At 41.0% G+C, this 15,947-nt stretch overlaps 2 protein-coding genes across 3 annotated transcripts; both read right to left on the reverse strand.

Annotated features, from left to right (window-relative positions):
• Window positions 1-1,351: 1,351 nt before the first annotated feature.
• On the reverse strand, window positions 1,352-6,802 carry LOC102704159. Of its 2 annotated transcripts, XM_006657782.3 has the most exons (16): window positions 6,762-6,802; window positions 6,050-6,126; window positions 5,812-5,933; window positions 5,701-5,736; window positions 5,462-5,596; window positions 5,207-5,290; window positions 5,023-5,141; window positions 4,798-4,899; window positions 4,113-4,229; window positions 3,987-4,040; window positions 3,720-3,786; window positions 2,890-2,943; window positions 2,564-2,650; window positions 2,057-2,113; window positions 1,937-1,966; window positions 1,352-1,659 (listed from the first exon to the last, which is right to left on the reverse strand). In XM_006657782.3, exons 3-16 carry the CDS (start codon window positions 5,899-5,901, stop codon window positions 1,528-1,530), a joined length of 1,164 nt encoding a protein of 387 aa, XP_006657845.1. In that variant the 5' UTR covers window positions 5,902-5,933; window positions 6,050-6,126; window positions 6,762-6,802; the 3' UTR covers window positions 1,352-1,527. The 2 variants fall into 2 exon arrangements, with proteins under 2 accessions (XP_006657845.1, XP_006657844.2); XM_006657781.3 differs by lacking the exons at window positions 6,050-6,126; window positions 6,762-6,802 and having other exon boundaries at window positions 5,812-6,036.
• A 3,949-nt stretch (window positions 6,803-10,751) lies between these two features.
• Window positions 10,752-15,632, reverse strand: LOC102704628. Its single transcript, XM_006657783.3, has 5 exons — window positions 15,200-15,632; window positions 14,461-14,510; window positions 13,329-13,406; window positions 12,510-13,083; window positions 10,752-11,616 (listed from the first exon to the last, which is right to left on the reverse strand). The coding sequence occupies exons 1-5, from the start codon at window positions 15,416-15,418 to the stop codon at window positions 11,062-11,064; spliced, it is 1,476 nt and encodes a 491-aa protein (XP_006657846.1). The 5' UTR covers window positions 15,419-15,632; the 3' UTR covers window positions 10,752-11,061.
• Between the last annotated feature and the right edge of the window lie 315 nt (window positions 15,633-15,947).

Genomic DNA, 15,947 nt, shown 5'->3' on the forward strand with positions numbered 1-15,947 from the left:
TGGTGCCATTCGACCTCGGTGCCAAAAACTAAGGTTCATCTTACCGTCGGACGGGTAAAAACCGACCGACAGCCGAGTCGCGATAACTGCATGGTTATTGCAGATATCATGAAAGCTATGGCAAATTTAAATTCAAAAATAAAAAATGGCAATAACAGTGCGGCTTTGCATAAAAAAAATGAAGTTTGTTGATAAAACCGTTCGCAGTGCAATTCGAGGTTTAAAAAATAAAAAGAAATCACAAAAATAGTGTGAATTATAAAATAATAGAAAATAAGTACTATATATAGTTGTAACAGTTATGATATATTATTTGAAAAAAGAGAAAATTTTGGTATGACCTCTATTAAATTAGGGACATCGCAAAGATCATGTATGTATGACCTATGTATAGATGATTGCCGATTAATATAGAACACACTTAATATATATGACAGTTCATATTGTAACTAACAACTACTATTTTCATTTTTACTACAACATTTTCCCTATAAAGTACAAACATATATGCCTACAAATAATTCACCTACTAACTAACAACTCCAATTTACATTTTTCCTACAACCTTTTTCCTACAACAAATACTATTACACATGAAAATCAGCAAATTTAAGTACGTTACAAATTAACCTCACAAACATATTCAAAATATTCACAAATCTCAGCTCTACATCAACAAGAAAAAAAAATCAATGGCTTTTAAGGCAAAAATTCAATTTTCTCATTCTCTTGCATATAAAAATGTTTATTTCATCTATTATTTCACCAAACATCTCTACAAATCGTTATCTACCACATATATAATTTTTTTCCAAAATTTCTCCTTTTTAATTCGGCCAAATTTCATTTAGGCACACCGCCCCTACTGTTACCGCGCCATGGCGGAGACCACGGTAACAGTACCATTGACGCCGAGAAAAAGAATATCCATTCATAAATTAAGTTTTAGGAGTCTAATTGTAAAATAAGGTTTAAAGAGGTCAAATGTAAAAAAAAAAGCGTGCAAATGTGCAGCTGCAGAGGGAGGACAAAACCAACACCACAATGTTCATTGCCCTCATGATTAACAAGCGAGCAACTAATCTGACAGGTCGACAGCGTCGCACGTTTTTGCGTCTTGTCCCTGCTTCGGCCCAACGACAGCTGATCCGAACAGCATCCGTGTAACATAGTGGGACATAGGGAGTTGAGTAGCAGGAACCTTGTCAGTTTCAACTTCGAAGAGGATGTACCAGACCATGCAAGTAAAAAAGATTCAGCACCACAGACATGTTTGGCTGGTCGCTACACTGTCAAGCCAAACATTAAGCACGCCATAGTTTCTTAGGCAAGTGTTCAGTTCACCATCACATAACCTGCTCAACCTTTTCCAGAGTTTCATCATGTGTGTTGCCTTGATAAATATGTAGATATCACATGTAAAGAATTCACATTTTCTGCACATAATTTGGTGATCGAATACTCTACGCTCCAAAACTGGCGATGCAAAAAATACAATTCATCATAATCGAGACATTAGCTAATCTATTACTGTTTATCATTTTTCTTCCCTTTTCTTCGGGAGCGAGCAAATGGATCAACCCATGCTCTGTCTTCCCTAGCGGCCCGCTCCCAACGCTTCTGGAAATCCCGAAGCTCCAATCGTGAATTTCTCCTGACCTACAAGGGCAAACAAATCATGGCCATCTTAATACAATAGAATTATGTGTAAACCTTCTGTGAATTCTTGAAAGAAGTTCAAATTACGGTAAATTGCCAAATAACGCTTGACTTGGTAGTCTTAACCGCAGGTAAGTGTTTAATTTACATATGAAAATCAGTGATTATGCTTATTTTGGTTCCAACTCTTGGTTGTACCGTTTTAGCTTGGGTCATATTTGCCATTGAAATGCATGTCGTACGGAAGCAGTGCCCAGATTGAAGTTTCTTAGCTCACCTTTGTCCGCATATCAAGGCCTGTCCTCACCTGTTTACAAGTAACAGAATGCATTATGGAGAGGTTGCATAAAGAAATATAACTATAATGTGCAGTACAAGGCTCTGGGAAAGACCATACTTGTTGCGCTTCTACAGTTGTCTGGCCATGTGGATCAATGTTTTTTCCATGGGTTCGCTGATACCAGAATTTAGAACAAATTAACATATAAAAACATTTATTAAGATGCAATATAGTGTATATAACTAAGAGTTAAGAATGATACCATCTCTAAATTTTATACGATCATATCTCTATTGTCATGCATGATACACTTTCCACCCAATGGTAATTACTAGTCAATCATCACATGCAACATTTCAGTCATTAGTCCTATGTATTCATGTCACTATATACTCAACACTCTAGTAAATTATCAATAACAAGGGCATCTTCAGCTCCCCAAATTCTTATTTGCTAACAAGCTATGGCTGTATGGGTATGAGCATCAATGCAATTAAAACTCAACAAAATGAAAGAGTGCAGTGAAAAAATTGATGTGTTTGCTTCTTATATGTGCACCAAAGGCATTTATATATGGTCTGTTGGAGATTGCCATGCAGAACAAAAACAATAGCTTGTACAAACCTTTGACGAAGAACCTCCCAATGTCTGTACCCCTCGATGAACTATATATTCACTATCGACTACTCCAATGTTCTTTGTTCTGTCACCCTAAAAACAGTAAAAAAGGAAGTATAGTCAGAACTTGGAAGTAAGGTAAAAGTATTGTTATATTGAAATGTCAGTTAATAAATTGAAGAGTGAAGGAAAAGCTACCAGTATCCCTAACCTTGCAAAAGTAATTTCAATCTAGACAATAGACATGGACTAGAACACTACATAGTGAATGCCTATGTGTTGGCTATACTTTAAATATAAAGAATGACAGCTATTTAAAAGCAACATCAAACCTGAGCACAATATCCAAATTTGTAATCAATGCCCCATCCGTGGATAAGATCATTCTGTAAAAAATTAAAACAGATATATTAGTGGCTGCAGTAGTCCACAAAAGTCTATTAGTTAAAAGACAAAAGATAAGTTCCAGATTGTGGTAAACAGGTAAATTGACCTGGGTATTTTTGCAAAATTAGGTTGATTATATGCCAATTCCTTATGGCGACAAGTCATTTTTTCTATGATAAACTATGAATTTATTGTGGCTTGGTCCTTTTTCTGACACAACTGCCGCATTAGTAGCTTGGGGAGTATGTACATGCATTCTAGTGAGTTCCTAAACAAATATAAAACTAAGAGCACCAGAACCACATAAATATTATGATTCGAGCATTTTGCTAGTGTGGAAGCATGGAGATTTTAACTTTTTTATATAGAAAAGATAGATCCAAAAAGACTAGTTATAACATCTATCTGCACGGTTAATGAAAGCCACTGTCTTCTTTAGGCAACTTTTTCTCCCTCCCTCCCTCTCTGCCTGTCATCCAAGATTTGATATTTGCATGTATGAGCAGTTACATACACCAGTTCTGCCAAAAGGGGGATCAAAGGATATCATTCAGGCCCAGACCGGCCCTTTTTATATACAAAACAGGTTGGATATTCATAGAAATTGCTGGCTCAAAATTTCATGTATCCACACAAATGGGTCTCTGAGGCCTACTCCATCTTGTATTACTCTGCCCTCGAATTAAGTATTCAGAAGAACAGTTTATAGCCAGGTTCTATTGTATATTCAAATATGAGATATGGTCAACACCTCATTGAAAGATACAACCCTTACCTGGATAAGATGCCAAGCACATTGCCAAGCAGATTTTGAGAAAACTGGTGCCATGCCCTCAACCCATCTATAGACAAATAATTGTTACATAAAGCAAAATGTGATATAGGTTTGTTGCTAAGTAACAGAAATGTAGATTCTGTGTTTACTATGCAGTAAGACAATACTATTGTACTGGACTAAAACAAACAGTAAAGTAATCGATGCAAACAGTTACTCAGTGAAGTAGCTGTCATATAATGATATAATTCGAGAAAGAAGACATACCCAGAACAAGGCGGTCCCTCTTTTGAACAATCTTTATTTCCCCGATTAACTTTTCTATCAAAGTACATATGTTGTTTGATTTAGTTAATAAATTAAGAAAATAAATGTTGTACATGAAATGGTTACCTATGAAAACTCCAACCCTTTTTACGAACAGTTATCCGATGATGAATTTCAGACAATTTAGGATCAAGACCTGGCTGGGATATCTCCAGCCCTTCTGATTTAACTATATTTAAGTATCTGCATGAAATTCTTGCGTTAGCACAGTTGCTGTATAGAATAAACTAAAATACTCCCTCCATACCAAAATATAAGCACTTATGGAGTTTTTCATGGGGATTGAGGAGAATCATGAAATTAAATGTTGGATGGTTGTGATTGGTTGAGAGGAGTAGGTGAAGAAATTAAATGACATGGTTGTGATTGGTTGAGATGAGGGAGTATATGGAGAAGTTGCTATATTTTGGAATAAATTTTGAACGCTAGAATTTGGTACAGGGAGCAATTAGGAAGGAAACTAGCATAAGATGCATCTTCTCGACAGATTCCTCCTAAGTCCTAAATGGAATCATCACTAGATCACATTATTTTCTAGACTAACTTTTGCTGCCAAATACATACCATTCAGTCAGTAGTTGATTCTTATACATTTAAAAGATGCACTGACAATTTTATACAAAGTTTCATGAACCAGGGTTAAGGAATTCAATATAATGGACTCGGAATGGTTAAATGCTTCTGTCAAAATCAACAGCTAGGCCATGTGAGGCTCAAAATCAACACCAAGTTACTTTCTGAAATACCATACCTCCTTGGATTAAAGTTATCTACTTCCAGATCTTCATCCCAAAGAAATATATACTCATACATGGAGACAACAGAAGGATGAAGGAATCTTTTTGCAAACCACCTAAAAACCAGATACCTCATTAGTTTGTCTTGAATTAAGATTATGCCAGATCAGTAGATCGCAAGGTTAAGAGCACTCAGAGTTAGGCTCTTCTCATAGAGGATGTGCAGAAAGATGCCATACCATTTTGTCTGGTTAGAAGCAGATATATGTACCACACTTCTGCTCCAAGGTAGATCGTTCCAACCATCAACATTACCATCATAATGGAACAACATAACAGTAAAATTCTCTGGAAGAAACTGAACATTCAAGAGTTATTATCATATGAGAAAACTATCACTTACTGGGGTAGCAAATTAAGTACCTTCTTCAGAATAGCATCCACACTTTTTTTCTGATTTATACCAGCAGGGATGGCAATCAAACACCGATCATTCTGGCTAGATTCCTGCTGGTGCAGAATTTGCTAAGTATCAGATAACTAGATATTCAGGTCTTGTACTCAGAGAGGTGGAGCAACAAGGCTGTTATTAGGTATGAGAGCCAAAACAGAACCGACATATGTATTGTAAGTACTGAGCAACGCTCTTTAGACAAGAATAGGCTTGGTTCAAATGACCTTCGATTGCGCACTTCTTGTGAGCCATAATGGCTTCAACTCCATGTCAGAGTAAGGTTCCACTATACCATGAGGTAAAAAACCAACCCTATCAGCAGATCTTTTAGGCACCTTACCAGGCACTTTGTCAGACACCTAAATATTTACATAGAAGACCATCAGTGTCCCAGCAACAAATAAAAACCTGTTTTCAGATTAACATAACACAGAGTTCTAGTGGAGCTAATTGGTTCCCATACCGTAATTGTATCAAATGGGCGAGATTTTGCTTCCAACTGCAATAATTCATAATCAGAACAGTTATATATGTCAATCAAACTACAGGGAGACATTTTGTAGATGAGTGTTACCGTTGTCTGTCTATGTTGGTAACTCGCCATGTTATAAACCAGAAATATAATGACCAAGCAAAGAACCAAAAGATGCAACCGCAGTCTCATCTTAGACCAGCTATCTCTCCTGCTACCATTCTCTGGAATCAAGTGGGTAGTATCATCATTCATCACTTTGCACTGAGCTAGCTTAGAGAGTTCGGCAAGCATATACTTCACCATAAATGAACCAATAAAACAGCACAAGCGAACTCACCTTATCTACAAGGCACTACTAACTAAATATGTGGAATAAGGACGGACTGAAGAAGAAAGGCTTGATCAATTCGCATCCTGTATGCAGAGAATGAGAAAGGAAAAAGTCAGAACTTCTTTTGGGTGAAAATGTTAACTGCATGATCCCTCCCATGACACCTCGTGGAGTGTAGACTAGTGGTCCCTCGCAGAGAAATGAGGAGTCACATGAATTTGGATGCACACCTCACAAAACAAAAGGAGGGAAAAAAAAGGTTCTAGCTTTAGCATCTGCTTTCCCTCGGATTGCAGGTAAAAGGGGGGAAATTTAAGGAAGTAGACATGAACGGGAAAGCTGAAAATATATTGTATGCGTCATGCGTGATTCGCGACGCGATACGATTCGGAATTGCTGGTTTGTTTTTTTCTCTGGAGTCGAGATGGCACAAGCACACGAGACGCGCGATGAAGCATGGGTGGGAATGATAATGCATCGGCGACTAGGAAATAAACACGCTGTGCTTGCTGACGTAATGGCATTCGGCAGCGCGATCCTCCGGTCGCAGCTCCACTAGCGCTCGCCGGGAAAACTCCACGCAACCAGCGCGCGATCGGGGGGGGGGGGGGGGAGAGAAAAGACCTCCGAACGCCATCGACGGAGCATAACGACGATCTAAGTAGGTTGCTGCGCGCAAAACGTCACACAACAGAGAGAAGGAGAGAACTTCACTCACCGCCGTGGCCGTGCGCGGCGGCGGACGCGCGTCTGGAGGACGAGGAGCCGCCGGAGATCGACGGAGGACAGACGCGCGGAGGCGGAGGCGCGGCGTCTCGTGGGGCGGCGCGCGCGTTAATAGCCCGGCGGTGATGTTGTTAGTGGTTGGGAAGAAATAATCTTTTTTTTTCTCTCTCTAGTGGAAGATTGGGAAAGGGAGAGCAGCAGACAGAGCACGGGCGGGCGGAATGGAGCAACAACGGCAGCGGCGCGGCGGGGGGTCAGAGAGGGGGGCTCAGAGGAAGGAGACGGGTGGCGCGCCTCGCCCAGAAGATTCCACCGCCCACCACCGCGGCGTCGCTGGCTGGCTTGCGCCGCGCGGCGGAGGGGCCCGAGGTGCGCGAGGGGGATTTTGCCGTGATGGCGACGGATGCGAAGCTGCGAACGATGAACGGCAGGTGCAGCCCGGCTTTTTTTTGTCTTTTTGGTTGGGTCGGCCGCCGCTGGCGACCGGGTTTTCCGCATGGTTTGTTTGTTGGCTGGCCCCTCCTCGGGCTCGCTGCGACTGCGCTAAATGGGTTGCGTATGGGCTATAATGCCGAGCATGACACGTATACGGTAAATATATATAAAGATAGCAGTAGACATGCTCCGTAAGAGCATTACCAGCCCAATGACTAGGATAACGTCCATAGTATTAAATAAGTTGTCACATAGGATGAAAGATGACATGGCAAGTGAATAAGTGAGGAAAGAGAATGAAACCATGTGAGACATGGTTTCTACACAACATCCAAGATATCATGTAAGATAAGTAGCATTAAATTTAAGTGTGGAATAGTAGTGTTTGCAATGGAAGAGTAGTGTCTAGTACTAGTTTCTTGATGATGAAAAGTTTATAGAAACCATATCTAGTGTTATGGGTTGGGAATGCCCTAAATCTCATCCAATATTCATATCTCTCACAATAATATATTTTAATCCATATGGATACTCCTTAGGGCTAAAGGTAACACATACTATTCTACTCCCTAATGTTTCCTTCCCCAGTGATAAAGTGGCCTATGTAGAACTATAAGGCCTCCTCTAATGGTGCCATATAAGCTATCTCATAACATGTCCACGTCATCATGGTGGCAAGGTGGAGAAAGAGAAGACAAAAAATCAATCCATCCATCTCCTATTCCCACGCCTATCTCGCTTAGTTACCGATACCATATAAACCTAGGCAAGAGACAACAGTTGACTCTTCCACGCAAGTTCAATAGTATAACCAAATGTTAGCTCCAAATCATCTCTAGTCAATCTAATAATCAATTCATATAAAAGTTACCTACAAAACATATATTATCATATTCCACAAGGAGAAATTTGAGATTTTACCACCGCTTAATGTTGGCTTCGATGTTATGCCATCCCACAAATGGGCTTCGATAAAGAGCCACACTTAACTGGGTGGGCTTCGATCTTTTGCCATTTTTGTCCATTTATACATTTTAGATGTATTTTCGGTAAAATTTTGGGATTGTGTGACTGGGTTGCTCCTGTTTCGTTCTCTCTCATTTGCTGTTCTGCAAGAGCCAGGAGGAGGCGACGGAGCGCTCGCCATGCATGGCCGGCGGCGACGACGCGCCACCGGTGACGCCCTGCCCAGCCGGCGATGCCCCTCCCGACTCGAAGCTCGTCGACACCCTCCATCGCCGCCACGCCTCCCCCTGCCAGCGGTCACCCGACTCGAAGACCCTCCCCCGGCTCGAAGATGGCGGCACTGGCCAGCTGACGACGGATCTGGCATCCCCTCTCCCTCCCTCCGTCCAACGCCGCCCCCTCCCTGTCCTCGTCTCACCAGCGACGAACCGGCCAGCAGCGGATCCGGCCTCCCTTCTCCGTCCCTCCAGCACCGTCCCCTCCCCATCCTCGTCTCAGTGGCGGCGACGGCCCTGCCGGCGGTGGATCCGGCCTCCCCTCCCTCCCTCTACCGTCGTCCCCTCTCCCTGGACCCCTTCCCGTCTCAGCGGCAGCGGATCCAACCTTTTCCCTCCCCATCTCGTTGGCGTGCGGGGGCCCGGGCGGCGTTGGATCTCATCATGGGAGCGCGGATCTGGCCTCATCCGTCCCCATCTCATTGGCGCGTGGCGGCCCGGGCGGGGCGACGACGATATGGCGCGGGCGGCATCAGATCTGGCCATGCGGCGATGGACCAGATCGGAGCAGCAGTGTCGACGGCGATGGATCCGGGGAGGAAGAACGTGGCAGGGGCAATTCGGTCACATAATCCTAAAATTCTACCAAAAATACATCTAAAATGTATAAATGGACAAAACTGGCAAAAGATCAAAGTCCACCCACTTAAGTGCGACTCTTTATCGAAACCCATTTATGGGATGGCATACCATCGAATCCAACATTAAGCAGTGGCAAAATCTCATATTTCTCGTTCCACCAGCCATACACACATTATGTCTTAGAGTCTGTGTTGCAGCTGGCTATAAATCTGTAGCTCGCTGCTATTCTCTCTCACCTCTTATCTTTTAAAATATATTTATAGCTGACTTATAGTCTGCTATTGTACCCGCTCTAAATGGCCCGCGTGTGGCCAACTACAGTAGGGAAGCAAACCGGGCGTGCTCGTCAACGTATTGGTTAATTTTGTGGGCCGGATAAACGACAATCGCCATGTTCGTTTGAGGGAGAGTGGGTGTTAGTTATCCAGCGCGGAAAACGTGATAATATATTAGTACATGATTAATTAATTATTAATTGTAAAAATTGTAAAATATATTAATATGATCTTTTAAAGCAACTTTCTTTTTTTTTGTAAAAAGTACATCGTTTAGCAGTTTGGTAAGCACATACATGAAAAATGAGGGAATATGGGGTTAGTAAAGGGGTGGAGAACGTAGCCAATGGCGTTGGTTTAACGACTCCTCTTGATTTATTGAATCTAGATAAATTATTGTTCATATTTATTGTACTAGAAGGGACCATATTTTCTTTATGTTTGGTTTTTACGGGACGGTGGAGTACATAATCATTGTAAGCTAGATGTTCTCTTAAATAATACTTAAACAATACTTAGCTTATGAGAAATTATAGTCACGTAGATTTTAGAAAATAAATTGAAGACAAAAGCTGAAAAACTTACTTTTCTAGATTAAGCTTCTTAGAATCTTAAGCTTCCACAAGCAAAGTCAAAGACTCTAATCAAAGCAGCTACCTGCTGTAATTTATTACTCCATGCATTCCAAAATATAAGACAACTATTTCCTATGTTCTAAAATTTAAGACACTATTAATTACATTACTACATGCATTGGTAAAACAATAAATTAAAGCAAAAATAAATAGCATGCATTGATTGGTCAGTACTAAGTAAATATATGATTAAATATTTATTGGTCTTTATATATAAGGTGATTTTGTCTTATATTTTGGAATGGATGGAGTATATTCTCTCCGTCCTAAAATATATTTTTTAAATTCAAACCTTATCCTATGATATAAGTATTTTTAGCATCAGTTGTTTATTTTATCAATCACTTCATGATCAAAGTTCTTTCCATCTTAATACCTCATATTTTTATTTCTGCTTATGTTTAAAAGTAAAATTTTTAATTTTTCAACTTTGAATTTAGAGTTGATTTTGGATTTCTTTATGGTAGTTTACATTGCAATATTTGCTTCTAGATCGCAGAGCATATATATAAAAGTTTTATTCATAAATTGTTTCTCATTTGTAAATATGTTGTTTGTTTTTTTTCCTACACCGCCTAACATCTACTCTTCCATATTTATTTATTCTTCGTTTATCATGGTACAATAAAGTATTCTCTCATTAATCTTAGTCTCTACTTTAAACAGAGATGTCTAATTTTGAGATGGGCATTTTTGCATCAATATCCAGATGCTGTTACTTTAGAGCCTGTCAGGTGGAGATCATCATTCACGAGCAACAAATTTGCAAGGAACCCATGAAGACCTACAGAGATGGTGCTAATCATGGAAGTACATAAAAGTTCAAAATTTGATGGTAATTTCTTTTGTTGCAATTGTATGCATTTGATCAAGAAACTATCAGCATTGCAGATAGCAAGAGATACATATATCCTACTAGTTACACTAATGTCTATGAAGATGAGAGTTCCTTTCTATCTGTTCTTATAAAAAAGACACAAGAAATACCCTATTACTCCCTGCGACAACATTTCCGGCCTAGTCTTTGCCAGGTAAACAAGTAAACACTGAAATAGACGACTCTATGAGGTCTCGCTATACGCTGCCTGTACACAGTTTTGTCTATCTGGGCATTGAAACGAAGATCAGCGCCGGCTCTTCTTCCTGCCTTTGTTAGGGCTATCTTGCTGTGCAGCAGCACGCTTCTGCCCATTCTTTGGAGGTCGCCCAACACCTCTCTTCTTGGCCGGTGGACTTCTCTGTGTGGTTTTTGCATTACCTGTCACTGATGAATCACCACGCGATCCCTTGGCCTCGATCTGCTTGACAGTACTTCCAGTCTCCTTTGAAGAAACTTTACTTCTCTTTGCATCACGAGGCCCATGATTTCCAGGCTGTACCTGCACCGATCGGGTATTCTTCTTCACTAAAGGGGTACTAGCTGTCCTTGTTACTCCACAACTCTTAGAGGGCATGCCTGAGCTCTTTTGCACTATTTTGAATGCAATATTTCGAAGTTCAATTGCAGACATGTGCTCCAATGTAGCCTTTGGGTAGAAGGCAAGCACATTATTGACAAACAGTAGAATGTCTCTTAGAAGCTCCTTGGTACAAGAAGTTGCACCACTCTTGATCTTTGAATGAAGGATACGGAAGTCTATATGCCGGCGAATCATCTTCTTGTATCTAGCCCGCTTCCGCTGCAGATGTAGCGAAAATGATAAATAAGATAAGAGTGTAAACATAGAAGTCTATGCTATTTTTTTTTCATCTCAAAATGTATATAAACCACACAAATGCACTGAATGTTTATTCCAGAGCAAACAATATAAACATGTATACTTTACATATTTTGACTACACTAAAATGTATATAAAAATTCTTATCCATAAATATTTGATTTGCTTGATACTATCAGAACAGCGTTCAAATCTAATCATTTTTCCAGAAGTACAAGACTAATAGTTTAGAAACTGCGGCACTGATGAAACCAATGTTTTCAAGTCGTCTAGTCGACTCTAGTCGCCATGGAACCGACCAGACGATTAGTCGCGATTAGTCGTTGACCAGATCGACTAGTTGAGTCTGGTCGATCCTGGTCGTTCATATACTTTTCTAGTATATTTCAGGACATATACATAATATATAATATATATTCCTATATGTAGTTATATATATATATATACACACACACTATCATGATCTATAGTTATATATATACACATTATATCATGATCAAGCCAAGCTGCCACGAGAAAATAAGAAGAGAACAGGTGACAGGCATGTGATGGGTTAAGTCCTGGGCAATGGGCAATATATTGCTAACCCTAATGGGCTATGGCCAAAAGTAGGCCTATCCAGGAAGCAACTCGGACCTGGTCGTCCACCCCCTAGTCAGACGACTAATCACGATCAGTCGACGACTAGTCGGACGACCAGGGTTCTAGTCGAGCTAATCGAGCCGGATTCCTTGATCGAGGTCAGATCACCGATAAGGACGACTAATCATGATTAATCGCGACTAATCGGATGACTTGAAAACATTGGATGAAACAAAGGCGGATGAATCCACTAGATATATGATCCATCGTACCTGGATATCAAGTCGGCGTTGCAGCATATAACAGTCACTTTGAGTGGATATACTTTTCAAAATCTCTGCCAAGTTTGGTTTTGCCCTCTCACCCACAGACACATTAGATTCTACCTTAGGAGTTTTCAAGCCCTTCTTTGCACAGCCTTCAGAGTAACCATCTCTCTGTGCGTATGATGTAGATGTATTCTCGCCAGCCCTGCAACTATCATCAGCCATCAGAAGAACCCTCCTTTCCCTCACACCCCTTTTCTTTCTAGAGCCCCAAAGCAAACCATCTTCAGCACAAATCTTTTTTTCAACAAGGGGTTTTGCCGAAGTCTCTGCTGAAGCATTGTCCACTTGAACTGAATCAGTACTGCAGTGTTGCGCCTTTTCAGATTTCTGACTGTTGCTTGCTTCCTCTGTAAAACTAGCAGCGGATGACCTGTCTTTGGACAACTCTTTGCTTGAGGAATTGGTATCAGCTGCGTTTTCATTATGTGAACATGATTCAGTATGACTAGTGTGACATTCGGAGTTGCCATCATCATGTTTGCTATTGCTGAGGCTTTTGATCATGGACTGCAGGGATCTGGAACAGGAAAAAGGAAACAAATTTTCACAATGTTCAGTGTCCAGAAGACTACAGCCAGATGGCACGACCATTTTCTGAAATAAGTTTCAATTGTCTTCATTCTTCAACACAGACATGAATACTAAAATCTATTAATGATAGGTCTTATATCCAAACTAAATCATTAGGAAATTACATTTGAAATGTTAAAAAGAAGATCAAGAACAAGGCATATACTGAAAGGTAACAACATTAACACTAACCCAATAAAATTTTCCGACTTCTTCAGCTCATTTCTTAGTTCAGCAACTCTCCTCTTACGGAGCTCCTCAAACCAAGCACTGTAAAGAAGCAAGTAGAATATTCATAATATGTTCTATCAACAGGTAAGTTATTTTACTGCAGAATAAAAAAACTGTGTGTATTAGACCACAGCCAGTTGAAATATACAGGGTATATTGACTCTAGGTTAAAGCTGAACTTGAGAAGAATAACTTAAAACAGCACATCTTATTAAAATATCTTTTAACTTGACTGCGCAATTTGAAACTATTCCTTTAGGTAACTTAGGTCCTGTTTGTTTCAGCTTAGGATTATTGTAATCTGGATTATAGAAATAATCTGAAACAAACAGTCAGCTTATTATAATCTAAAGCCCCATATTACTATAATCTGATAAGCTCCTCCAAGGATACTTTTTCCAGATTATTGAGTGCCTAAAGACACGCCCCTGAAGCACTTTAAATTAATTACCCAGCTTGCCATGCATTACCTACTTCAGCTTACAATAATCCATCTCAAGTAATCCAACTTAATAATCTAGATTATAACAATCCTAAGTGGAAACAAATAGGGCCTTAAGAGTCTTCTTGTTTTTTTTTTTTTTGAATTTCATGAAAATGATCCCAAAGCTAGCCATACATGATCATAAATTAATATCAGCTGGGTGCCTATACGCTCTCATACAACAATATCCAAAATCTAAGCCAGTTCACTCCTGGATAGCATAACACCATTTTACCACCCAAACTTGTCCTAATTGGAAAACTGCATTAGAGAATAGGACGGAATTGCCTGCTGTAATACTAATTGATAGATACTAAAATTCATAGGTCAACTTTAAAAAGGAAAATAACATAAGGTACAAATCTTATATAATTAGATTTTATGTGCCATGAGACACCATGCTGTATATTGTGTAATTAGAATCAGAGTTTATCCAGCTCCTGGATGAAAAAATATTAGGCAAGACAGGAGACTCAACGCAGGTTGAAATTTCATCTAGCTGAAGTTTAAGCCTAGAAATTTAGCATCACATACTTACTAAAATATATTGTAAGACTGAATTCATGTGGACAAGCTGCTACAACATCAAAAAAATGATGCAACACTTACTCGCATGCAGAGTAGCGTGCTTGTATCTCTGAAAATTTTGCTTCGCATTCCTGCAAACAAGAATGGGTAAGTCCATAATTAGTATGGAAACTCTAAGATCAAATAAGAAATATGAACCATAACTTCCAGTAGGCATCAGATAAGCAGGAAGTTAAAATGCATTGCTTCTTTTTGGAAATTACAAACAATTTGATCTGTAAAACTGATTGTACTAGGGTCCGAAATGTTTCAGACAATGGGCTCAATGCTCTCTGCCTCTCTCACATACCCAAACTATTCTAAGGAAGGTATGAGCTAACAACAGCATGGCATCAGATTAGTCTGACACAAGTGTAAGACAAATTACCCTTGGCATTGAACAAACTTTGGTATCAAAGCAAGAACAAGACATGCAATGGGTGCTTTTACTGTAAGGCCAATGGCTGTAAGGTTACATTTCTATTTCATTCCCTTGTTTTGAGTAAAAAATTGCGCATGTGTTCCTTAACATTTGGTTTTTTGGAATGTAGAGCTCGTTCTTGTCCAAGCAACACAACCGCACACACTCCTAGCATCTCTAAAATCACGATCTAATACCATTCGACGGAAATGTGCCAAACCCTCCCAGCGAGGGTAATACGCACTTCAGCACCCCCTAAATTCATGCCCTAACGCACACCCTACCAACATTACACCCACAGGCCACGGCTGGTTAGTTGTAAGCACCACTGCTAGGAGGGCTAGGGTTGAGAGCACCGACCTCAGGCGAGAAGGCGCACGGCGAGCGGGACCGGAGCTCGGCGGCGACGGCGCCCCACGCGACGGCCCCGTGGCGGATGACGGCGCTCCCCAGCACCAGCTCCTCCCACGTCCCCCACGCCCCCGCGGGGCCGCCTCCGCCTCCACCACCCCTCGCCTCCTCCGTCTCCTCCTCCTCCTTCTTCACCCCTCCTCCTCCTCCCACCACCACCACCACCATCGGAGACTTGCTCCCTCCCTCTCCCACCTCTGGTTGGTCGTTTTCTGGTCTAGGTTATTTCGGCGTGCGGATGAATGCGCGATCGCGAGGATGACGATAGGGGGGAGGGGAGGGTCGTCGTCGTCGCCGCGGTGGTGGTGGTGGTTTCTGTCCGGGGGCGGTTTCTTGTTTCACTTTCGCCGGCTGTTTTTTTTTTTTTTTCGTTTTGGGTTGGGTCGCGTGGTTTTCGGATTTGGACGGATTCTATACTGGGCTCTCGCGATAAAACGCTAATCTCGGACAAGGGGAGGGGGGGGGGGGGGGGGGGGGGACGTGCGGTGGTGCGGGCCCACGTATGCAGCGCTTTTGCTTTTGCACGCTTCGCACGTTTTTTTACTACTGGTACTAGCGTACTACTGCTCCTTTACCGAACAGGATAAAACGATACTCGTAACTCACAGAATTTCAGTACAAATGTGCGATGCATTTATTGGGTTTGGACGAGGATTTTTAAATGTTTTACCTGCTGTCCTGTTTCAAGTTGAGGGAA

The sequence above is a fragment of the Oryza brachyantha genome, chromosome 7 (assembly GCF_000231095.2).
Source record: "Oryza brachyantha chromosome 7, ObraRS2, whole genome shotgun sequence".
In the NCBI taxonomy this organism is placed as follows: Eukaryota; Viridiplantae; Streptophyta; class Magnoliopsida; order Poales; family Poaceae; genus Oryza; species Oryza brachyantha.